The sequence below is a fragment of the Myripristis murdjan genome, chromosome 24 (assembly GCF_902150065.1).
Source record: "Myripristis murdjan chromosome 24, fMyrMur1.1, whole genome shotgun sequence".
NCBI lineage: Eukaryota > Metazoa > Chordata > Actinopteri > Holocentriformes > Holocentridae > Myripristis > Myripristis murdjan.
Window position 1 is genome coordinate 28679715 of NC_044003.1, and position 25314 is coordinate 28705028.

A 25314-nucleotide genomic window follows, 5' to 3' on the forward strand; every position below is an offset into this window, starting at 1 on the left:
TCGGTAGTTGCTCTTGAGCTTTTTCAGCTTCTCCCGACACTGCTTCATGGTCCGCTGGTATCCGTGAGCAGCCATTTGCTCAGAGACCTCCTGATACACCTTTTCATTTCTGGTAGCACCGTCCAGCTCCCTCTGAATTCTCTCGTCCGCCACCAAACACAAAAACGTCTCCACCTCCTCGTTTGTCCAGGCGACAGGTTTGCTTGCCATTGTGTGATGCTTCCAACTTCAGTGTTGATCAATAAGCACGGTCGCTGTTGCCAGTCCTTTTAAAAATGCCGGGTGTGTTTACGTGAAGGAGTCGCGCTAGTGTGTCGTCACTCGCTGTCCAATCAGTGGCCTGCACGGTGCTTACGTCACATTTTTGGCTCGACTCAGCTCAACTCAGCTCGCTTGGAACCCTGGCTGAGTAGGTCCCAAAATGGGACTTGCTAGCAGGGACTACCGCCTAATGGAAAAGCTCGCAAACCGAGCCGAGTCGAGCTGAGTAGGTACTAGTGGAAAAGGGGCATTAAGCTCCTGCCGTAGGCCAGCTCTCTCTCTCTCTTTTCTCTCCTGGCCACCTTTGCAGGCACACCGTGTTTTTGCTTTGGTTTAGTGATGTTGGTTTGAGCTTCCCTTTTGTTATGTTTGCACTTCTGCAACACCCTCACACACATACATACTCATGCACACCACACACCACTGACTTTACTGATATCCACATCTCATCTGGTAAATGCTTAATTTGGTTTAATCTGGTCTAATGAAATATCATTTGGCCTGTTAACATGGTGTTGTCTCCCTTCTTTGTTGTCACTGCCTGAGCCATGACAGTAGTAATAGTAATTACTTTTCAAATGTAATTTGGTAATTACATTTCACAAAAAAAAACAAAAAAAAAAAAAAAACATTTTACCTCACTCTGGAGCTCCAGTCCAGGTGCTGTTCGGCCAGTGTCCCAGTAAAACACCTTATATGGCCCAATTTTTGAAAGCAGGACATTGGCCTTTAGACTGTCCCAGGCATCCTTCACACCTAAATGAAATAAGCACAGTGCAGGGATTACTACATTAAAAACTTGCATGCTAAAACTGTTTGTTACATTAACCTTCTTATTACTGTAATGAAACTAAGTCCGCCTGGATTTATTTTGCTTTTTATGGTTGTGGAATTGTCAGAATTGTGCAATAAGTGAGTGCCTTTGCGCATTTTTCCAATACAAATTAAACTTTTAATACCTGGCCGTTATTCAATATTTGAATAACTATGTGTTTTGACTGTGTAATTAGAGATTAAAGGGGAAAAAAAGAGAAAAAACAGACTTAGAACTTTCAATTTTATAATGACATAGGAACTCTGAAATGACATGAACAAACAATTTGAACTTTGAACTATCTTACATACAAAAAGTTTTGTCAGTCCTGGGCTTTCAGGAGTCCCTTTTTCAGCCTGCAATCACAATCATTGTCCAGGCGTTTTTTGTGCAGTGTGATACTTCTGGAAACAGTTTCTCTCTAACTGTAAACAGAGGCCAACACTGCAGACCAGACACTGCCAGGGTGTGCTCCTCTTGCACAGAGGGCACTGCTTGCGCCCCATGCTGGCTCTCTGTGTCTTCTCCTGCCCTCCGCTGGTTGGAACGGGGAGGTGGTCAGAAGGGGGAAGGGGCTTCTGTGGCTTGCCCTCCAGTGGGACGCCAAGCAGGTACGCAGCAAGCTCCTCCTGGAACTCCTGGTGTGTTTTGTTTCCCTGCTACTGGCTGGCACACATCGCGTTGCCCATCGTCTGCCTTCTGCCAGCGGAGCACTATCTCACCACAGATGGAGACCTCCCTGGTGTCCATCCACTTCACATACAAAAGGTCACCATCCCTAATCCAGCGAATGGAACCTCTTGGTGATGTTTTATTCAGAGCATTGTCAGTGGTGGATGGAACACCAACTCTCCCCTGCCTGTTGGTCCCACAGGCCCCAAATCCCTGCTGGCGCAGATGTTGAAAGAGGAGGGGGCTTGTGTAGAAATTGTCACAGTAAACAATATACCCAGACCCCAGGTAGTCCTTATTTACAAGGGAGGCCACCACATCAAATGACAGCCCCTTCCCTGATGTGTGTTTTGGCTTCCCTGTATAGAGTTTGAAGTCCACCGTGTAGCCATTGGCATCAGCCAGCACACAAAACTTCAGACCCCACTTGGTGGGCTTGGCCTTCATGTATTGCTTCATTGTAATTCTGGCCTTTGTGGTAACCATCCTCTCATCCACTGAGATGTGGTGCTTTGGATGGTATGCGGTCATGCAGTGGTTCCTGATCATATCCAGAAGAGGTCTGACCGGGTGGAGCCCTTCTGGTCATTCAGCACATCCTCGTCTGGATCGCTCATGTGCAGGCTAGCAGAAATTGACAACCTGTCCCTGGACATTATGGTGTAGGGGAAGGGCACATGGAAGATGGTCTTGGTCCTCCAAAAGTCAGTGACTTTTGGCAGGTCCAACACTGCCATGTATAACAGTAAACCCAGGTATTTTTTGATCTCCTCTGTGGTAATGTCAGTCCAGCTATATTTTCTCCCTCTTCGAAGATTTCTGGCAGTCCAGTTTTTCTCCAGCTTCCCACCCTTTCTTTGCTGACTTGGAATATTTTTACATAGCACCTTGTCTCCCACCTGAAAACATGCCTGTTTTGCTGATTTTGGCATTTTGTTTTTTTTTTTTTTTTTTAGCTGTGGCTATGTTTTCACACACAAGACTGAAAATTGAGTCCTGCCCTTTAATGGCCTCCGACACCACCTCCTGGTTAACGTCATTCTCTACGCTTGTGTCAATCTGTAAAACAGAACTTTCATTTTCTTTTTTTCACTGGTATTACTTGGCTGTTACAGTCATAAGACTGTATGTGGGAATTAGATTAAAAGTATTATCATAAAAATAGGTAGGCCACCTTGTTTCAAATTCTTTTTCTGTTCACAATATCATAAATATATTAAACATTACATGTATCAAAAAAGATATACACAGTAAAAGTAATATAATTACAGGAGTGTTACCTCTGTATTGTCCTACTTTTCCACAAGCCCATTTGTCTGTGGATGATATGGGGCACAACTTGTGCAGACTTCCTTGTTCAGCTGTTGGTAAACAATAAAAAGCACATTATCATTTCTTTCATCAAATAACCTTTAATGATTAATTTCCAAAAATATTACTGCATATGCAAATAAATGTTAGATATGTTCGATCATCTCACATACAGTACATTTAAACACTGTCCAAAAATACATTTACATTTATGTAATGACGTGTTGTACCGTTCAACAAACCTCATTTACAAACTCTCATTCCTGGTCTGTGAGGATCCTTTTTTGGGGCCGCTAAAAGAACTTAACAACACAGTCTGCCACATTTGCAGCTGTTTTGGAGGGTAGTGCAAATGCCTCAGACGACTTGGTGAAGTAATCCACCATAACACGTATGTACATTTTGCTTTCCTTCATCTGGGCCACTTTGACAATGATGTCCATCCCCACAAGTTCAAACGGCTGGCTCACCCTAAAAATGGAGAGCACAATAACAAATAAAATATTAATTTTGAATTACAATTAAGCATTCGCCATCACAAAATATAATATAAGTAAAATATTGTCACTCACTTGTATGGGGATGAACTCTCATTCAGTACATTCTCCAACATGGAAGACAATATATTAACAGTGAACTTCAGTATTGTTAGGAGGAGGGAATATGGATATGGTTGTAATTAAGTTTTATGTGGCATGACTGATCTCTGGACAACAGATACATATTCACCACCATATGTATGACCTGATCATATACAGTATAATTATATTATAACAACATAAGACATAAATTATTTGAAATGAATTTTTATTAGCCAATATTACTGTTTAACTACTGATATCACGACTACTCATATTATTATGCTGCACTATTATTATGATTATTACAATGCTGTCATCATCCAAAATACAAAATTCTGACAGTCATCATCCAAAACAACTGATCAATAACATTCCAATAGGTCTGTTTCCGAGACTCAAAAGAAATTGCAGCACAGATGAGAAGTTTGAACATAATGCAGTGGAAATGAAAGAGTGCTTCATGGACAGAGGATATGTTGAGAAGGACATCTCAATAGCATATCAGAGAGCTGTTTGCATTGAAAGAGCCCGCCTCCTTGACAAAGCCCTCGTCTACACCACGCCTCTGTTTCTCCACTGAATTCTCTCTAGTCTGAGGAGAAATCAACAACAAAAACCTATGGTGGGGAATATGATGAGGATTAAAATTTGCATATTATGACAACAGTTGAATGAGTGCTGGCTTATTGATTGATTACCTCCCATCCTTATTAACCAATGAGAGACTGTTCTCTGTATGGAAAAAGTATTTAACTGTTTCAGTTGATGCCATTGCTGTTTGTCTTTGATGAAGACAGTGTGCGTCGAAACTTTAGTCGTTTGCACCTGAATAAATTGAATCGTGTGCTCCAGTAGCCTATCTACTTTGGGTACAGTAGTGAAGAAGTGTCCCATTGAATTATTTGCCGAATCATTTTTGTCTTCAGATGAATCAAAAAAATATACTCACCCACTTATCAGCTGTCATGCCAGGCCAGTAAAACCTTTTACACACTGTGTCTCTTGTTTTCACAATGCCACAGTGGGCTCCATAGGTACTTGCAAGGCACTATTTTGTTGGCCTCTTCTTTGTCATAGACAGAAAATAGAAAATGTGTAGGGCCTTTTATATTTTGAGTTATTACATGATGTGGTGTTGTTACATAATGCGGTGTTATTACATAATGCGTTATGTCATGTCTAAATAATAAATGCGTGTACAAATACACCCCCCAAAATAACCAATCATTTGGTGTGCTGACCTGAGTGACAAGGTCGTGATGAACACATGGTGTTCGTGACCTATTTAGCTTACGTATACTTTGATGTAATAAATTGCAGTCCTCATTTACATTTTCTTTGATGGGTGAAATTGAATAGTCCCCCAACAGTATCTGACAATAATACTTTAAGCTCTGCGGGCAGTGCTGTAAACTAGCGGTCGCCACTAGCCAAATGCGCCCAAAATACTCCCTTGGCGAGTTAATTTTGGAGGTCTACCTGCCACGGGGCGGGTAAATATTTGCACCAAGTCATGCAATAAATTATGCAAGAGGTGGCTTTAAATTCATACGGTAGCAAACGTTACGGCTTGACCGGTGATGTTTGTGTGTCGCACTTCAGTAGCTTCCCGTAGCCCGTCAGCTAGTGCTAGTGATCTGTTTGTTGTGTGTCACACTTAAATAGCTCCCCCGACATCACGTCACATGTTGTGAGGTTAGCCCAGGGTTAGCCTAGCCAGCTCAGAAGGACGACATGCAACACACTGGGAGTTGGAACGATGTGGCAACACATAGTTGGTGTGACTGATCCGTCTAAAAGAACAAACGCAGAGATAAGTCAAAAGGAAGGCGAAAAGGAAGGTGACACATCGACCACACCGGCCAAAAAAGTGAAAGTGAGGAATTTTAGTGAGAAGTGGAAGATTCAAAGGGAATGGCTCCAGTACGAGGAGGCTGTGGGTCTCATGTTTTGCTTGGTATGTCGGCAGTATGCAAAGGAAAAGCAGCGCACCAGTTCATTCGTAGTCGGAAACGAAACGATGAAACTTGAGTCCATCCGGGACCACGAAGACAGCAAACTTCACGCTACTTGCAGAGATGTGTCAAGGGCTCAATCCGAGCTTCTCTTCACATAAGCTGCAGTGACTGCGTTGACTGCTTTGTCTGAGGAGACCAGAACCAAAATGAAGGTCTTGTTCAGGAACGCTCATGCCCTTGGCAAGAAGGGGAGACCATTCACTGACTTCGAGTGGATGTGCGAGTAAGTGGTAGTTTTAACATTAGTACCTATTTATTCACCGTTTGTTTACTCCCCACAATCCCCAGTATTTACATTACAGATCAACTTTACAGTTAACGTTATTTTAGTAGACGCTTTGATCCAAGTCAAGGTAGCCTACTACTATGTGTTTTGCAATGTTGTTTTGCAGCTTTGATGAACAGAAAGGGATTGCCTTGGGTGCCACCTACAGAAACCGCATTCAGGCAAAGGAGTGACACTATATAGCCAAGGTGGAGAGGCAGGACATCAGCGAGATGCTGTAGAACACGAAATATCTGTCCATCATGTCTGATGGGTCCACAGACAGTGCGGTGAAAGAGGAGGAGTTGGTGTATGTGCGGTGGAGTGAGAAGATCTTCACAAGGTTTGTGGGCATTAAGTCGGTGAAGAAGGCGGATGCAGAAGCGATAACCAGGACCATCAGATCCATCATGGAGGGTGTTTGTAAAGATTGGGAGAGTAAGTTGGTCGCCCTCGCAACAGATGGTGCTGCAGTGATGGTGGGAAGCAAGTCCCATGCCCTGTTCCAGCGGGTGGAGGAGTTCCTCAGTGGCCTCTTCACATTCTGTCACACCAGTCCACTGAACAGAGCTAACCTGGTGACCAGCTTCCAGGCTCTCGGGCAGAAACCACTGGTGCCAACAAGGGACCCGATGGGTAGGACACGTTCTGTGTGCCCTGGACCACTTCCTGCGGGGCTTTCGTGGTATTGTCCAACATCTGGAACAGGTAATGTGGCTATATTACTACACCACAAGAAATGTGTGACTGTGACAGTGTCTGTCAGGGTCTTATCTAATACCGGTAAGTGTTTTTGAAAAGCTAATTTGTTGTATGTATTTGTTCTTGATGTATTTCAGATTCAGTCTTGTGATGCTGAAAATGTCAGGGGAAACCAACAGGCCAAGGCGAGGAAGTTCTTCGCCACTGCCAGGGAGGCAGTCTTCATCCACTTCTGTGGATTCCTGCATGACACCCTGACACACCTGAGCAGCCTGTCCGCCTCTCTCCAGAGGTCCACCATCACCATCGCCGAGGCTCACAGCTGCTTGAGCGCAGGCAGTGCTCAAGAAGTACAAAACCAGGTATGGGTTATTTAAGAAGCAATAGGAAATACTTGACTCTGACTGTTATTAAGAATGTTATGAGTGTATTGTCTGAATGTTATATAAGAATGGTGCCAACAAGAGAGGGCTAGAATGTGTGAATGTGTTGTAAGGTTTATTCTGATAGGATAGTAAAAATGAGCCTTGTTCACCAGACAAGGGCCCATGATGCAGGCTACAATGACCAACAGCTATGATTGAAGTGCACTGACAAGCAGCAGAGGAGAAAGTGACAGCCAGACCCTCGTCACCTCACGGGACAAACTACTGGACAGGCTAGTTCAGAGTTTGACGAACAGGTTCCAGGATGTCAGTGTGTGTGTGCTGTCTGCCACCAAGCTCGTCAGCTTTGCCAAATGGCCAGAGTCAGGAGATGCAGCAGCAGGTGCTTTTAAATTAAGTTCTATAGCACAGCACTTAAGTTTAGGGTCATGAGGATAATATTTTATTTATAGTTTGAGAAATAAAACATGCATGGTGCTTGTTGTAATGTAGGCTTATGTATACAACTCTTCTAGATTTTGGGGACACTGAAGTGGAGACCCTGGTGAACCACTTCAGGCCTGTCCTGGAGACCTCTGGGATCCATGCTGACAAGGTGCTGGACCAGTGGACTGTCCTGAAGGCCCTGATGTACCAAGAGCCCCAGTTCCTTTCAAACCCACAGATGTCCTAGGCCCGTGTCAACAGAAGCCATCAGCACTTATTTATTATGGTTATTTTGTTCTATTAATATTTATAGTTAGTAATATTTACAGAGTTAATGTAAATAAAAATAATTGTTCACAACAACAAAATATTAAAATGTATTTTAAATCTTACTTTGGCGTCTTCTCTAAACATGTATTTCAATGTAATACTGTTATCTCAATTAAAAGTACTAAAACAGATGCATATGGGACAACAAAAGGCTATTTGTTATTTTGGCCGGTAAAAAAATTGCTTGGCCGGTAGATTTTTTCATCTACTGGTCCCCTTGGCCAGTGAGCCAAAAAGTTAGTTCACACCCCTGTCTGCAGGCTGTATATAATGGTCAATTTTAATGATATCAAGCAGAAAATCACAGGACTTACCTGTTGTGGAGAAACAAGTCAGCAGTATGAATTTGAAAGTTTAATATTGAACTTGAATTTAATAATAAATATTGAACAGAGGGGAAACAGTATCTGACAGTAATACTCCAAGCTGTCAGGATGCGTTTCCCCTGCTGTAATTGTCAATTTTAATGATATCAAGCTGAAAATCACAGGACTTACCTGTTGTGGGGAAATAAGTCAGCAGTATGTACAGTATTAGAAAGATGTGTGAGCCTTGTTTAATATTGAACAGAGGGGAAACAGTATCTGATAGTAATTATCTAAGCTGTCAGGATGCGCTTTCCTCACTATAATGGAGGTGTATTTAAGACAAAGATGAACCTAAAAATTTGTGTGATGATTTTGCTCTCCAATTTCTTTTGACCCTTTCTCAGTAAATTGTGGTGCAAGTTTACTTGTTGGGAGTGAGACAGAAAAACATATAACAGATATAGTTTACTCTAAACAGTTGAACTAAAGTGGAAAACAGACTCTCTTGTGGCAAAATCATGTAATTGCTTTTCTAAAAGAAACTATTTACTAAGTTTAAGGGGGGGAAGAGAAATGCAATTAATACATCCAGGTATTGTGCCTTCTCAAAAAGCATATTTAGCATATAAATGAATGAGCACACATTTCCAAAAGTCTACAATATTCAAAATGAAAACTCTCTTATAAATATTGAATTTATTGATATAAATAACAGAAGTGGGTTGTGTTAATAAAGACGTAAAGAACACAAACATATGTCTTGTTACCCCAGTTTAAAAATATAACTAGACAGTTATGACATTTGCATTTCACTTCCAAAATACAATATCTCCAGATAAAACTCACTAAAAGAAAAAAAAAAAGTCAGTTTTGAGCCTTAGTGCTCTCCATAGTTTGTGGGATGCACATCTACGGCACAAAGCTCCCGTTCCACCACATCCCAAAGATGTTCTATTGGGTTGAGATCTGGTGACTGTTGGGGCCATTTTAATACAGTGAACTCATTGTCATGTTCAAGAAACCAATTTTAACTGATTTGAACTTTATGACATGGTGCATTATCCTGCTGGAATTAGCCATCAGAGGATGGGTACATGGTGGTCATAAAGGGATGGACATGGTCAGAAACAATGCTCAGGTAGGCTGTGGTATTTAAACGATGCCCAATTGGTACTAAGGGGCCTAAAGTGTGCCAAGAAAACATCCCCCACACAATTACACCACCACCACTGGCCTGCACAGTGGTAAAAAGGCATGACAGATCCATGTTCTCATTCTGTTTTACGCCAAATTCTGACTCTACCATCTGAATGTCTCAACAGAAATCGAGACTCACCAGACCAGGAAACATTTTTCCAGTATTCAACTGTCCAATTTTGGTGAGCTTGTGCAAATTGTACCCTCATTTTCCTATTTTTAGTGGAAATGAGTGGTACCCGGCGGGGTCTTCTGCTGATGCCTCAAAGTTGTGCGTGTTGTGGCTTCACAAATGCTTTGCTGCATACCTCGGTTGAAACAAGTGGTTATTTGAGTCAAAGTTGATCTTCTATCCGCTTGAATCAGTCGGCCCATTCTCCTCTGACCTCTAGCATCAACAGGGCATTTTCGCCCACAGGACTGCCGCATACTGGATGTTTTTCCTTTTTCAGACCATTCTTTGTAAACCCTAGAAATGGTTGTGCTTGAAAATCCCAGTAACTGAGCAGATTGTGAAATACTCAGACCAGCCCGTGTGGCACCATCAACCATGCCACGCTCAAAGTTGCTTAGATCACCTTTGTTCCCCAATCTGACATTCAGTTTGGAGTTCAGGGGGTTGTCCTGACCAGGACCACACCCCTAAATACACTGAAGCAGGTGCCATGTGACTGGTTGATTAGATAATTGCATTACTGAGAAATTTAACAGGTGTTCCTAATTATCCTTCAGGTGAGTGTATGTGTGTGTGTTTTAGCCTTCTTACAGAAGAGTCACTGCCTCACAATGCTGGCATCAGCCTGGCTCTGTGTGCATAGGGGAGGTGGTATTTCAATCCTGTGGTGATTGAAATCAGTCTTGTTTTATTCTAATAGCACATATCTCTAATAAAATCAGTAAAGGGTACACAAAGTATTTTCTCTACAAAGCGCAGAAATGGGCTTGTTTTGCCTATTGGTGTAACACGTAAGTCAGTGGAGGTCACTCCTCACCTCTGTGACAAAGGATTGTCTGCCCTCATAGTCGTATTCCCAGCCATCCTAAACGACAAGAGCAAAACACTACATTTATTGAAAATGGTAGTAGAGCACTGGGAGGAAAATGCAGGGTAATTTAGCCAAGCAACTACTATTAACATTAATCTGAAAATATTTGCCACAAATGACTATCCGTGATCACATAACATTACAGTGATTATTGAATGATTGAATTGACTATTGAATTATTGAGTGAGATCAATTTGATGTTCATTTATATAGCGCTTTAAAAAAGAAACTAAGTCTGCACCAAAATGTTACCATCGCAATGAAGAATGTCACGAGAAGAAATGTTGAAATTCTGAATTATTTTACTGAAAGGAAACACATACACTCCTGATCAAAATTTTAAGACCAGTTGAGAAATTGCAAGAATTTATATTTTGCACTGTTGGATCTTACGAAGGTTCTAAGTAGAGCTTCAAAATGCAAAAAGAAGAAATGGTAGTGAGACAAAAAAAATTTAGTAACATGGACATGGTCAGATTGTTGAGCTGCATAAGCAAGGCCTCTTGCAGTGTGCCATTGCTGCTGAGGTTGGATGCAGTAAGACAGTCATTTTAAACTTCTTAAAAGATCCTGAGGGTTATGGAACAAAAAAGTCAAGTGGTAGACCCAAAAAAATTTCACCAGCCCTGAGCCAGATGATCCAATTGGCTGTCCGTCAAGACACGGGACGATCCTTGGCCCAGATTAAGCTTGTCACTGCTGCCAACTGCAGTCCCATAAACATCAGATGGCATCTGTGAGAGAAGGGTTTTAAGAACAAAAAATGTCTTCATAGGCCTCGTCTCCTTCAACGGCACAAAATTGCCCGTTTGGAGTTTGCACGAGAGCACCAAACATGGGACATTGAAAGGTGGAAGAAAGTTTTATTCTCTGATGAGAAAGAATTTAATCTTGACAGTCCTGATGGCTTCCCACGTTACTGGCATGACGAGGAGATCCCACATGAGATGTTTTCTACACGGCACAGTGGAGGGGGCGCCATCATGATCTGGGGGGCTTTTTCCTTCAATGGAACAATGGATGCTTCAGGTTGTGCAGAGGCGTCAAACGGCAGCTGGCTATGTGGAGATGTTGCAGGGGGCATCCCTCATGACTGAAGGCCATCGTCTGTGTGGTAATGACTGGGTTTTTCAACAGGACAACGCTGCAGTTCACAATGCCCGCCTGACAAAGGACTTCTTCCAGAGAAATAACATCACTCTTTTGAACCATCCTGCGTGTTCCCCTGATCTAAATCCAACTGAGAACATCTGGGGTTGGATGGCAAGGGAAGTTTACAGAAATGGACACCAGTTCCAGACGGTGGATGCTCTCCGTGAAGCCATCTTCACTGCTTGGAGCAACATTCCCACTAGCCTCCTGGAAACACTAGCATCAAGCATGCCGAAACGAATTTTTGAGGTGATTACCAAGAATGGCGCAGCTACTCATTATTGAGTCCTTTTATTTCTATTTTAGGGTTTTTTTTTTTTTTGTTTGTTTTTTTTTTGAGATATGGTCTTGGTTGGTTTGGAAATGTTTGGAAACATGGTTGTTTGCAATAAATTGCTTACTCAAAATTTTTTTGTCTCACTCCCATTTCTTCTTGCATTTTGAAGCTCTACTTAGAACCTTCTTAAGATCCAACAGTGTAAAATGTAAATTCTTGCAATTTTTAAACTGGTCTTAAAATTTTGATCAGGAGTGTATAAAGGGAGTAAAAGGAGCCAGATGAGATAACCTTGGAGCGCTCCACATGAAATACAAGCTGGAGTGGAGAGGGAATTGCCTACAGAGACCAAAAAAGGTCCTGCCAAGAAACACAGGAGAGCAGGTGAGGGGATTTTAAAGGACCATACCAGTGATTTTGAATGCTTGGCCACCCATTTTACATTAAAACAAACCATTTTTGCAATTCCTATGGGGATACCAAAGATTTCACAACATATAATCCATTTTCAAATTAGACATTTTGGTTGAAACAGCCACCTGATAATGTTCTGCTTATGTGGCTAACAAAGTCATCACCATTCTTAAACCACAGAACTGATAACTGGCTGTGGAAAGCAAATGTGTACTCGGGGACTATTTTTCACTCCCAGTCAAAAAAGCACAAAAATGAACTGTCTATGTACTTTTGTTGAATGTATCCCTGTTTGGGTTTCTTCCCCCCCAAGAGTTGTGGACCTCCAGTGTGGTCACCATCACATGTCACACTTCCTGAAAGCTCTCTGTAAAATCTTACAGAGAACCAAGTAATACTCCATTATTCACTTCACTCAGTAAGAACTAAAAAATGTCATTATTTCCCCCCAGCTGTTCTGTAGGACAGCCAGGATCCATCACTCAGTAACAATGAGAGGAGGATAGCACCACTACTGTCCTACACAACAGCTAAGAGGAAGAGAAATAATATCACATTTTTCAAAAAGGGTGAACTATCCCTTTAACCAGGTGGTCTCACAGGAGGCTCACCTTGCATGTGGTGACTGGAGCTCCGCTGAGGTCCAGCTCCTGGGAGTCACAGCTGAGTCCAGTGGTGTTCCAGTCCACCTCGTACTGCTCACAGCTGCTGGGCTGCAGCAGTCCAGAGCTGTTGATGAGGGGCGTTGTCAGCCTGCGACTGTCTGCCGGGCTCCAGCCGCAGGCCTGCCTCCTCTCCACCACCTCGGGGTCCCGGCACCAGTGATCCGGGGTGAAGCCCTGGAACACAATGCCCACGTACACGCCGGCAAACGGTAGTGACACCAGGCAGAACAGAGCGAAGATGCGTTTCTGGCAGTAGCCAAAAGCTCCAGCCTCCTTTAGGATCTCATCGAACGCGGTCATCACTGCCTTCACACCAAGCGAGTGGAGTCACACGAAACAAACAAGCTGTTGCACAGGTTCTATTTTTTTCCTCAAGTTCTGGAGTAGGATCAAATGCTGGCAGTGTGTTCTGGTACTCGCCCATGGGGGTGTTTCTACTTGTCAGCTTGGCCAGGAACTAAAGTCTAAAATAGCGAGTGACCTCTGCTGCAGCCAGTTGGCTTCATATTGACTCAGTGAAGTGGAGACAGCCACGTGTTACTTTTTAATGAAGCCTGACGGAGGTTGGCAGGAGAATTATGCAATCTTTGAATAAACCTTCGCTGAACAGAAGCCAAAACAAATGTGTGTTGGCGTACACAACACACACACAGTGAGTGTCAGAGGACGCAGGACGTTCGCTGGGGAGGAGGGGGCACTTCTGCACTTTCTCTCATGACACTCAGTGCAGTGTGTGACTGGTGTGTGTCCCAGAGGCCCAGGTGACATTTTACAAACAAAACTCACTGGGGTTGTAAAGACTTTGAAACCCCAGGAGTCCGTGTTCAGGCTTTTATTCATTTATTTATTTATTTTTATCCCTCTGAACAAAACCCACTTTATTTAGTCTTTTTAGTTTTTGTTCTTTTTTTTTTTTTTTTTTCTGTAATTTCCTGGTACTTTTTTTCTTTATCATTTATTTCCTTGGGTAATTTTATGGTAATTTTCTTGTCATTTAATTTTAAAAATTAGAGTAATTATGAATACAATTTTCTTGAAATACCAATTTTTTTTTGGTTTATTTTCTTATATTTTTATTAGTATCTTTTAAACTCATTTTCTGGTAAAATTTCATTTTAAATATACAATGTTTTTGAAAGAAATCAAGTGAATTTGCCCAGGTCTCAAAGGGTTAAAAGTGTTGCATAACAGCACGTATGAAAGGGGAGGTCACTTTAGGAAACTCTTTATCTCTCTCCCCCTTTGGCTTTTCAACCACCTAACCTCTTCAGGTCAAGGCAAACCTCTATGAAATACCTCGGGAAAACAAAATGAGTGCACACGCACTGTTTTAGAAGAAAACTCTTTAATAAGTTAAACTGTCAGTGACACACATCAGTCATAACAAACCCACAGCATCTCATTCTGCTGGGTCGACTAGTGTACTAATAAAAATACAGTCACTCCCATATCAATATCAGCAAAACTTAACATACAAATACTAGGTAGGTGATGAAGAGCCACAGCCTAACATTAGAAACATGGAAAGAGAAGGATCAAATAGTTTCAAACAAAATCATGGGATAAGTATCATTCTGAGTGGTTTCCAATAACAAATATGCAGCACTCTTCAGAGAGTATAAATAAATACTTTGGTCAGAAAGCTTTCCCAGAGGACTCAGGAGGAGATCAGACCGTGGCCGTTTCCTTGTTGGTGGTGACGTCGCTGCCGGGCAGCAGGTTGGCCAGCTGCTGCTTCTTCAGCACAGCGTTCTCCTTGGCTCTGAGCACAAATGTACAAATACGGCATGTTAAAAAATATCTACATGCTGTATGAAGCATTAAGAACAATATGAGAGTAGTGAGGCAGACAGTGTAAGAGGTGACATTTGCACTTACTGTACCATAATTTGTACAAAAGACACATTGGATTGCTTCATGAAGGATCTTATTCTCTTGGAGCACAATCAGCACAGTCAGGAATGGGAAGTCTCACCTCTCTGGGAACTCGATGTCTTCGATGGTGTCGGGCAGCGGCACACCTCTGGTCTCAGGAAGCAGCAGCACCAAACCACCAGCCAGGAACGCCAGGGACCCTAAAGCAGCAGCACAGCACAGGCTCACCACCAGCAGTGCATGAGTTCCCTCTGTAACTGGTGCTAACTTGAATTTTATCTGTCGGTTTTTTTTTTTTTTTTTTAACAATCCAGTCACTTGGGATGCATGCTAATGGGTGGGTAGCATAAATGATGTTGATGCAAATATATTGACATGCAATTAGATATAATGTCATTTGTCAGTTTATAAGAGCTTTTGAGCAGCCAAAAGCTACTTTTCTTTGAAAACTGTTGGAAAGCCTGGAGCTCTGCACAGCAAGTCTTATGGCAAGACACACATGCAGTCCAACAAAACAGGCAGTGCACTGGTTAGACTGACTGGCCTGCACGCATGTGAGTGACTGGAAATGTAGCGACGACAACTTGCTTCATTTCATTCTAACATGAGTTATGAACCATTTGAAAAGATGACAAAATATTCTCGTGTCAGAGTATGACTTCTGGGTGTTACAGAAGATTTTTTTTTCTATTTTCAGATCATTTAAAAAGGATGTTATTATCTGTTGTTACGAATTGACCAAGAAAATTAGGCATCATTTACCAATAACTGTTTTTTCTAAAAATTGTTCTTGAGAAAGGTCCAAAGAAAAGTAACAGATTATAAAGTAACAGAAAAGAACATGAATCGGATGCTATTACTGTGTAGTGTAGTGACCCCAATGCTTTGTAAAATAATATAAACATTATTGTAATTTAATTACAATGATGTTATACAAGTCGAGTGTGTGTAGATTCTTTTCTTACTTCTTACGATCAAATCCTATATAAGACAACATTTCTTTTTGTTTGTTTGTTTTTTGAATGGACATGTTGCATTTGGTAGTGAGTTGTGTCAGTGGTTATGGTCTCAGGCCACATTGATGTGAAACCCACCAAAGATGATGAGGGGCAGCTCCAGCCAGATGACGGCCAGCCTGTAGAGCAGGAAGGGAGCCACGATGCCGCCAACATCACACAGAGTGGAGCAAACCGACACGCCCAGGTTCCTGCAGGGACAAGAGGCTGCGCTCATCATCTGCAACATTTTCATATCATAAAATGCCCTTTTCACTACTCTCCATCACTACTGATCTCACACAATAGTGAATGGTCAATAGTGAATACTGTGTGTTTCACACCAGGTTTAATAGGTAAGTAATAACACTGTCGTCCCCAAATGGCAGCTGGAGGTGACCGTGATAGTCGTTGTGACATGCAGCTCTTTCAAATTAAAATAACAATAAATATAAGGAATATAATAAGATATGGGAGGAGAATGGGATTAAACCTTCAATGTTGTGGCTTAACAGATTAGCCTTATAACAAGCTAATTAAATCTTATACTAATGGATGACATTTCACCTGACAAATGTAGGGTAGAGCTCAGTGTTAACAAACACCACCATCTCGAAGGCCATGGTGATTCCCAGCCGACCGATGCAGGCCACCACCGTCTTAAACCAGAACATACCTGAGAGAAAAGACAGCCACATTATAACACTGACACCTCACTGACTCCACAATCAAACACAAAGTGGAACCTGATTCAAAATCCAAACTGAAAAATGCTCACTGTCAGGAATGAAGGCGGTGATGAAGCAGGAGGCTCCGGCTACGATGTTGGCGGTGGCGAAGGGAAGACGCCGACCGATACGCTCGATGGTGAAGAGGATGAGGAAGGCAGCAGGAAACTCCACCAGGCCGGAGATCAGGAAGTCAATGTAGACGTTTCCTCCCAGGATGCCCAGCCTCATGATCAAACCCTGGTAGACCACGGCGCTGGTGAACCTGGACGGCACAGAGGGGACATCAGGGACTAGTCAACAGAGGGAAGACTGTGTCTTTCACTGAAGAGCTTTGCTCCACAATGAAATAACCAACATCTGAAACAAATGGCTGAAAACTCAAAATTACCCCCCCCCCCCCAAAAAAAGTTATTTTTATGTTTGCAAAGAGGACAAATGTCATTTGTTATGTTGTGTGTTAAAGCCAGAGCAGCCAGAGTGCATTGCAGAGCTGAACACTCACCAGTTATAACTGAGGATGAAGGTGTGTTTTCTCATTTTTGGAGTTCGGATCAGGTCCATGAAGGAGGCGGTGGTGGAGTCTGCGTTATCGTCCTTTAGAGTCTGCACAATCACATGGGATCATGAGCACTGATCCTATTTAATATGATTAATAATCATAATAAAAATTATTATTATTATTATTATTATTATGCTTCCCTCTGATGCTACTGCTGATGGTGATTATTATTCTTATTCTTATTCTTTTTATTATTATTATTAAGTACAGCTCCTTAAAAATGTATATACACTACTCACAAAAAGTTAGGGATATTCGGCTTTCGGGTGAAATTTCAGGATGAAGCTAAAATGCATTCTAACCTTTACAGGTGAACTTAATGTGACCTTCTGTAAACTTTTGAATGCACATGTCCAACTGTTCAATGTTTCAGTACTTTTTGCACAAGTTGCTGTTCTCTAACAAGGAGTTTAACGGCAAAATTCACAACAGGTGTTTGATGCTCCAGCTCATCGAGGTCGTATCATTAGGGAATGGCTGCTGGAGACTGGGGTACCTCAGATGGAGTGGCCTACACTTTCTCAGACCTGAATCCCATAGAAAACCTATGGGATCAGCTGAGTCGCTGTGTAGAGGCTGGAGCTCTGTACCCCAGAACCTCAATGTCCTGAGGGCCGCCCTTCAAGAAGAGTGGGATGCCATGCCTCAGCAGACAGTAAGTCGACTTGTGAACAGCAGGAGACGTCGTGGTCAAGCTGTAATTGATGCTCAAGGGCACATGACAAGTTATTGACACTGACATTTTTTGTTGTGGTATATCCACCACTGTTGTTGGCTTTTGTTTCAAGAAATTGTTTGAGATTAGGAAATCACCAGTGCATGCTTCTACTTAAATGCCCTACTTTCATGATATAATATCACTGTAGCGTGAACTTTTTACATTTTCCATAAATTTCACCCAAAAGCCAAATATCCCTAACTTTTTGTGAGTAGTGTATGTTATATATGCATGTATAATATTTCTAAGAAACAAAATTTTAAAAAGGTAAAATGTAATAAAATTTTAAAATGTCCCCTGCAGCACAAAAGTAAGAGAAAGCAACAGAAAAGTAAAAAATAACTAAATGAAAATGTTATGTTTAATTTTTTAAGTGGTAAATCAACTCTTTTCAAAATAGAAACTATTTCTGAGTCACACCTTTTTTCTATGAAAAAACTTGTGACTCAGAATGACTAATAATAATAATTAAAAAAGCTTCATCATCATGGGCCAAAGTGATTTTGGAATATTTTCCAAAAGGAAACAGCGGAGTATTTTATTTTAGCTCTCAGTGCCGAGGTGTGGCTTGTGACTTAATGAGTAAAGACAAAACAAATGCAGGTCCTGAGGCGGCAGCAGCTCAGAGCCGCTGACATAAAGCAACAGGAATTCAGTATTTACCAGACTTGATTAAATTCTGGGCAAAGTCAGCTTTCATTTTGGCTCTTTTTGTCTGTTCATAATGGAACAGAACTGCGGAGAGGAGCGTTCTCCTGAATATGTGATGTTGCTGGACAGATGCGTGCTGCCTCAGCCGCCTTCGTCCTTGCTACGCGAGCAGCTACCTCGATGTTCTTGGAGAGCGTCTTCTTGTTCTCCTTGGCCATGGCCTCGGTGATCTGCACAGCCTTGGAGGAATTGTTCTGCGAGAGGAGCCACCTTGGAGATTCAGGAATGAACCTGTAATTCAGAATTTCCATGAGGCCAAAGTGGGAAATGGGAAATGAAATGAGGTTTTCTTGCTGTAGTGTATATTGTTGCTGATGAGGAAAATACACATTTCTGAAAAGAGTTTTTTTTTTTTCCATTAATAAAAATTTCTCATTAATAACATTTTTATTAATGGCACTGTATTTCAAATCATGCAAAGGGCCTTGTACAGATTTCAATGCCCCAAGGGTTCTGCAGTTCACTCGGGAAACAAACGGCTGTTTGAAATAATCAAACCAAACCAAAATTATAATTTTCTTCTGAAACTGACCCTGCAATTTTCAAGTTTATGACAAATTCATTTCAGCCCTAAATAGCACTTATCGGTGTCCTTGATTACTAATAATTAAAAATCTCTATCAGCTGACCCCTAATTTGTCTGATCCCTTTGTTTCCCCACACAGCCTTTTCACTTGGCTTCAGACATCACGGAATGACACTTTAAACCAAGGAGAGTGTAGTGATTAAATATTATTTTGCTCCAAAGTCCAGATGACTTGCAGATTTTATAGACAAATCACAACCATGCATTATTTATCTTACGGCACAATGGGGATTATTTTAGCGATGTTGCACATTTGCAGGAACTGCTGGAAAAAAGAGCATGACCTTTTAATGTATTTTTTATTCAGCTATGCCATTTTTTAAAAATTATTTTTTTCTTTTTTAACAAACAAACACATTTTATCAAAGGGTGGGTTTGCTAGTATCCATGGCGACAGCGGATTCCTGCTTCTGTATCTCAGGGGTTCACCCATGTTTTAGTCCCCTAACCTTTCTCGAGGAGTTCCCCCTGCAGGTGCATGAGAGGAGTTGCTCCTTTGTAATTAAGAAATAAAAATGTGTTTTTGGGATCAAGCAGAAAATAAATAAAGGAGCTCCTCACCAATAGTAGGACAGGAAGATGATGTATGGGGCGGTGATGACGACCTGCAGCCAGCGCCAGTCAGTGATGAAGTAGGCCAGGAGAGGGAGGAGGAGGATGCCAACGCTGAAGAACATCTGGTAGATGACTCCCACAGTCCTCCTGTACTCCACACCCACGATCTCTGTGACTACAAGAGAGGAAAAGAAAGGAAGTAAAACTGAGAGCACAACAACATATTACATCTTCACTCCAAGGATCACACTTATTACACAATGGAAATAGTTCATATATAAAACAATGTGAGGATGATGTGTTCAGCTGGACATTGTCGCAAAAATAAAACCACAAAATATTAATTCTGAACTGACTTTATTAAACTCTGCTGAATGAAACAGACTATAGATTCTATTTCTATCCTACTCTATTTCTGAAGAGCCCTCGAAAGGAGATGGACACCCATTTTTTAAATATTGCATGCACAAATACTAAAGGTCATCAGGTCAGTTTGCTTTTTCGTGCCCTCAAGTTGTAATCTTAACCTCTTAAGTAAACAAAATTATGATCTCAATTTAATATTTTGTGGGAACAATTTCGGATTGGTGCACGAAATAAACACAAATGTTTTTGTGGCCTCTCCAGGTTCCATAATTTGCCTCCAAAACAGCTATGATTCAGTCTGCAGGGCCAGGTGCATTAACAGCCTACATGTTAACAATTTACCTACCACACATTATAGTCTACCTGCTGACACTGGCTTGGAGTGATCTTCCATAACAACGGTCACTTATTAACAACCAACATTTATTATTATTCAGAAATATTGGACCACTGAATACCAATCAGAACTGAGTATTCCACAGAGCCTTGTAGTAATACATTTTTCTTTAAATTTTTAAATAACGTATATACACTATATGGGTTAAAGTACTGGGCCACAGCTCTTAATCACTGAATTCAGGTGTTTGATTCAGTCCCAATGCCACAGGAGTATAAAACCCAGCAGCTAGCCATGCAGTCTGCCTTCACAGACATTTGTGAATGAATGGCTCGTTTTAAAGAGCTCACTAAGTTCCAGCATGCTGCTGTAATAGTAATGTTTACATTGGTGAAGTTTCTTCCCTCCTAGATATTCCACCATCAGCTGTAAGTGGTATTACTGCAAAGTGGAAGCATTTAGGAACCACAGCAACTCAGTGACAGACCACGTAAAGTTACAGAGTGGAGTTGCTGAGCGCTGAGGTGCATGGTGCGTAAAAGTGGCCGACACTCTGGCATGGCATGGGTTTCCATGGCTGAGCAGCTGCACGCAAGCCTCACATTACCAAGCACAATGCCAAGCATCGATGGAGCGGTGTAAAGCACGCCGCCACTGGACTCTGGAGCAGTGGAAACGTGCCCTGTGGAGCGACCAATCACACTTCTCTATGTGGCGGTCTGATGGACGAGTCTGGGTTTGGTGAACGCCAAGAGAACGTTCCCTGCCTGACCGCATTGTGCCGACTGTAAAGTTTGCTGGAGGAGGGATCACGCTATGGGCTGGTTTTTCTGGGCTCGGCCCCTCAGTTCCACTGAAGGGAAATCTTAACGCTTCAGCTCACCGAGACATTTAGGACAATTCTCTGCTTCCAGCTTTGTGGGACCAGTTTGGGGAAGGTCCTTTCCTGTCCCAGCATGATTGAGCCCCAGTGCACAGAGCAGCTCCATAAAGGCATGGCTGGGTGAGTTTGGTGTGGAGGAACTTGACCGGCCTGCACAGAGCCCCGACCTCAACCCCATCCAACACCTTTGGGATGAACTCGAACAGAGACTGCGAGCCGGGCCCTCTGGTCCAACATCAGTGTCTGACCTCACAAATGCTCTTATGGATGAATGGACAAAAATCCCCACAGACACACTCAAACATCTGGTAGAAAGCCTTCTGAGAAGAGTGGAAGCTGTTAGAGCTGCAAAGGGGGACCAACTCCATATTAATGCCTATGGATTTAGAATGAACTGTCACAGAAGCTCCTGCAGTGTGTGTAGGTGGCCCAATACTTTTGTCAGTATAGTTTAACATGAAGATTCAAAATGTTTCTCTTGAGCATAAGTGATCACAAATGACACTTCCGAATGAGTGCATTTTGATTTTGATACTGAAAGACAAGGGGCGCGGATTAACCTGAGATTACTTACTCAGAACATATCCGGCCACCCAGCCGCCCTTCACACCAAACCCATAGAGAGTTCTGAATACCAGCAAGGACACGTAGTTGGGAGCCACAGCCACGAGGATCCCTGCAATGCCATTCAACAGGTTGGACATGAGGAAGCTCATCTTCCTGCCAAACCTGCGGACGGACAGAAGAACAAACAACAGACAAACTGATGGTAAATGAATCCTGTAGCCACCCATGTATTGTCGCATCAGTTTTCCATCGCCCAGTTAACCAGCGTCTTGGCATGATTACAGTAAGTAAATGAGAATTTGTCATAATACAATGTAATTGTCAGGAGAAACATGTTGGAGGTCATCTTTCCATTGGTTTTTCTCTCCTTCCACGGTCTGCCAGAAGCTGCCAGAAACTTTGAAACCTTTCTGAAGGGAAAACCAAACCTGGTCAATATCCCTGAGCTGCCAGCACAGACATCACAACATCCACGGTGTGAACTACAGGGCAGCCAGAGTAAGAAATGAGCTCCGCTCAAAACATGATTTGAGAAATGTTGGGTGTTCTATAAAGTATGAATTGATAATAACAGGGTTTTTCCTCCACAGAGAACTCGGAGGTGGCCGCCTATCTCAAATTTCATGCTGCCTGTCAGTCCTGGCGTGAGCATTTTTTGTGCTCATCATAATAACTCTACACTGTTGTGTACAGTGGAGTTTTCTAATTGTCTGCAATCCAACACCGTGCACCGAGACAGGCACTACCAAAGAAGATGAGCTCTGATCACGAGCCTGGTGAACTGGAGGAGGCTCTCCAGTATCTTTGCTGGAGGCAAATAGACAAGAGTGTCTGCACACTGCAGTGAATCATAACTTCTTTTTACATTATCTACATTTTCAGAAATTTGTCTCCTAAAGTACATGACATGATTGAATTCCGAAACCAACACTGAGTCAAATTTCCAAGTCACAACCGAAGCTGTCTTCAACTTTGCCTTCTGTTCACATGAAAAAGGCATGTTTGGTCACTGAAAATGCAACTTTTGCACCCTATCTGGGCTGGATTTTTTTTTTTTTTTGTTTTAAATGCTGTTGCTTTTGCTGTGTTGACAGGCGAAAATAAAACAATCTCATAATTCTGATGTCACCATCATAACTTTGTTTCTTTGTGCATGCTCCCAGCGGGACACTGACCTCACACAGGGGCCACTTTGATCCTGCAGTTATTTTCATCAACCTGCATGCATTTGTGACTCTCACGAGGAGCTCAACCTCCTCCTCTGTCCATATACAGCTTTTGCTCACTCTGGGATGTCAACAGCTGCAACAGAACTGAAACAGCTGCATAGCTATTTCAGTTCTAACAAGTGGGATATTTGAACTTTGCTGGACAGCTGGTTGGTCTTCAGGGTCCAGACAGTACTGTTACCCTACAAGGGGAACTAAAGATGATAAAGATAGAACTCAAGAATAATATGCAATAGGAAAATCTCTGTTGTTAACTGCAGCTGTATTTTCGTCTCACCTGTAGGAGATCACACTAACCAATCAGAGCCTTACCTGTCAGCCAGGTAGCCAATAGCGATGCTCCCAACCAGGAAGCCCACATTGAGAGTGGCCTGGTACATGTCCACCAACCAGCTATCTGAACACACCAGGTCAAACTGGGACACACACACACACACACACACACACACACACACACACACAAAATCATCAGTTGCATTCAGGTTATTGTGTTTCCTTGATGATAACATCTGAAGTTAGAGCTGACCAGTTATGCTCAGGACCTGTTTTATATAAAATAACATTGCATGTTATTTTTCATTATTTTTCACTTCAAACTACATGCATTGAATTTTTGGTTTTTATTCTTGTTCATTTTTCCCAGTAAAGATTTTGTTTTGTGCATCCCCTCAAAATGCTGTAAGGTAATGCTGACGTATTGTATCATCTTTAACCCTCTGAACCCCGAGCAAATTCACTTGATTTCCCTCAAAAACATTCTAAAGAAAAAATGACCATCTAATTGCCATAAAATTACTAAAAAAAAAAAGTAAAAAAAAAAAAAAAGAAAAAAGAAAAAACATTACTGTAAAAACGACCAGAAATTTGCAAACACAAAATTACTGTGAAATTATCAAAAAAAAAAGTGAAAAATAAATAAATAAATAAATACAAGAAAATGACCAGAAGATTTGTGGAATCAAATTACTGTAAAATTAAGACAAAATGTAAAAAAAAACAAACAAACAAAAAAGCACAAAACTACATTAATAATTATCATAACTATGCTGTATATTTAACATGAAATGACAAAAAGAATTGGCAGAAAAAACACCACTGAGAGAGTGAGTTAACAGCCTGCCAGGGGCTCCTGGGTGTTCAGAGGGTCAATACCCACCATTTGCTGTGTTCTTATCTGCAGTCTGTTCTTACTTGATCTATCCTATAACAACAGATTTTATATTTCCCCTTTTCTGTGCTGTTACAAACCCATTTCCCCAGCAGACAAGCTTCAGCGTACCTCAGTGACAAAGGAGCGTCGTCCCTCGTAGTCGTACTCCCAGCCGTGTTTACAGGCCGTCGTGGGGGTTTTGCTGAGGTCCAGCTCCTGGGAGTCACAGCTGAGTCCAGTGGTGTTCCAGTCCACCTCGTACTGCTCACAGCTGCTGGGCTGCAGCAGTCCAGAGCTGTTGATGAGGGGCGCCGTCAGCCTGCGACTGTCTGCCGGGCTCCAGCCGCAGGCCTGCCTCCTCTCCGCCACCTCGGGGTCCCGGCACCAGTGATCCGGGGTGAAGCCCTGGAACACGATGCCCACGTACACCCCGGCCCAGGGCATGGACACCATGCACAGCAGGGCGAAAATACGCTTCTGGCAACGCCCAAATTTCCCAGCTTCCTCCAAGATATCGTCGAATGTGGTCATGGTTGTGTTGGTGGAACAAACTGTGTGTGTGTGTGAATGAATAAATGTGTCTTAAAGGAGGCACCGGCGTCCACGGTCTGCCTCACCAGGATGGATGCAGAGCTTCCCTGTGCAGAGTGCCACGGACAGCGTCTTCCCTTTTGGGTTTTTAACAGACTGAGGCAGAGCAAAGGTCCATGGGACATCAAGGTGTTGCTCTGCAGGCTGAGCAGCGGAGCGTTAAAACACGTTTGTCATCACACATTCAGACGTCAGACCAAGTAACACTGTTGCAGCACAGCAGCCCTCCCCTGTCCTCCTCGTTTGGAAGAGGGTTTTATTAACACGCACTGGTCTTTTGCTGATTTTTTCATTCTTTCTCACACACACACACACACACGCTGTCAATCAGTAATGTGTATAAGCACAAGTCCAACATAGGTCTAGTTTGAAGGCAGCTCTTGTGACAGGGATCTGAGTGCTGCTCCTAGTGAAAGGGAATAGCAGTCGACTGTTTGGGGCAACACATTGAAGAATTTGTTCCTTGAATGTGTTCCTGTGTTTATGGAGGAGCCTGTTGAGCAACTTATGAACTGATATTTAATGATTAGGATGATCCTTTCTCCTTTTACTTTTCTATTTGCCATTTTCTATTTGGACAGAGTTTCTCCTTAATTATTACAGAGAAATTCATTCATTTAGATTTAACTGGGCACT

At 42.3% G+C, this 25314-nt stretch overlaps 2 protein-coding genes across 2 annotated transcripts in view; both read right to left on the reverse strand.

Annotated features, from left to right (window-relative positions):
• Positions 1-13125, reverse strand: part of LOC115356272 (solute carrier family 22 member 2-like) — a 39076-nt gene extending 25951 nt beyond the window's left edge. Inside the window, exons 1-2 of the mRNA XM_030047371.1 lie at positions 12772-13125; positions 10264-10311 (exon numbers count right to left, since the gene is read on the reverse strand). Coding sequence (XP_029903231.1) covers positions 10264-10311; positions 12772-13125 — 402 coding nt within the window. The remainder of the gene's footprint in view (positions 1-10263; positions 10312-12771) is intronic.
• Positions 13126-14283: 1158 nt separating this feature from the next.
• LOC115356273 (solute carrier family 22 member 2-like) lies at positions 14284-24618 on the reverse strand. Its single transcript, XM_030047372.1, has 11 exons — positions 24217-24618; positions 23250-23353; positions 21716-21870; positions 19562-19730; positions 18531-18645; positions 16929-17029; positions 16474-16688; positions 16263-16371; positions 15795-15907; positions 14801-14900; positions 14284-14587 (listed from the first exon to the last, which is right to left on the reverse strand). Exons 1-11 carry the CDS (start codon positions 24616-24618, stop codon positions 14494-14496), a joined length of 1677 nt encoding a protein of 558 aa, XP_029903232.1. The 3' UTR covers positions 14284-14493.
• Positions 24619-25314: the final 696 nt, after the last annotated feature.

Coding starts and splice junctions, on each gene's coding strand:
- LOC115356273 (XM_030047372.1), bottom strand. CDS start 24,618: ATGACCACATTCGACGATATCTTGGAGGAAGCTGGGAAATTTGGGCGT. Junction 18,646..19,561: donor ATCTTCCTGTCCTACTATTG/GTGAGGAGCTCC, acceptor TCTGAATTACAG/GTTCATTCCTGAATCTCCAA. Junction 14,588..14,800: donor GACATCGAGTTCCCAGAGAG/GTGAGACTTCCC, acceptor ATTTGTGCTCAG/AGCCAAGGAGAACGCTGTGC.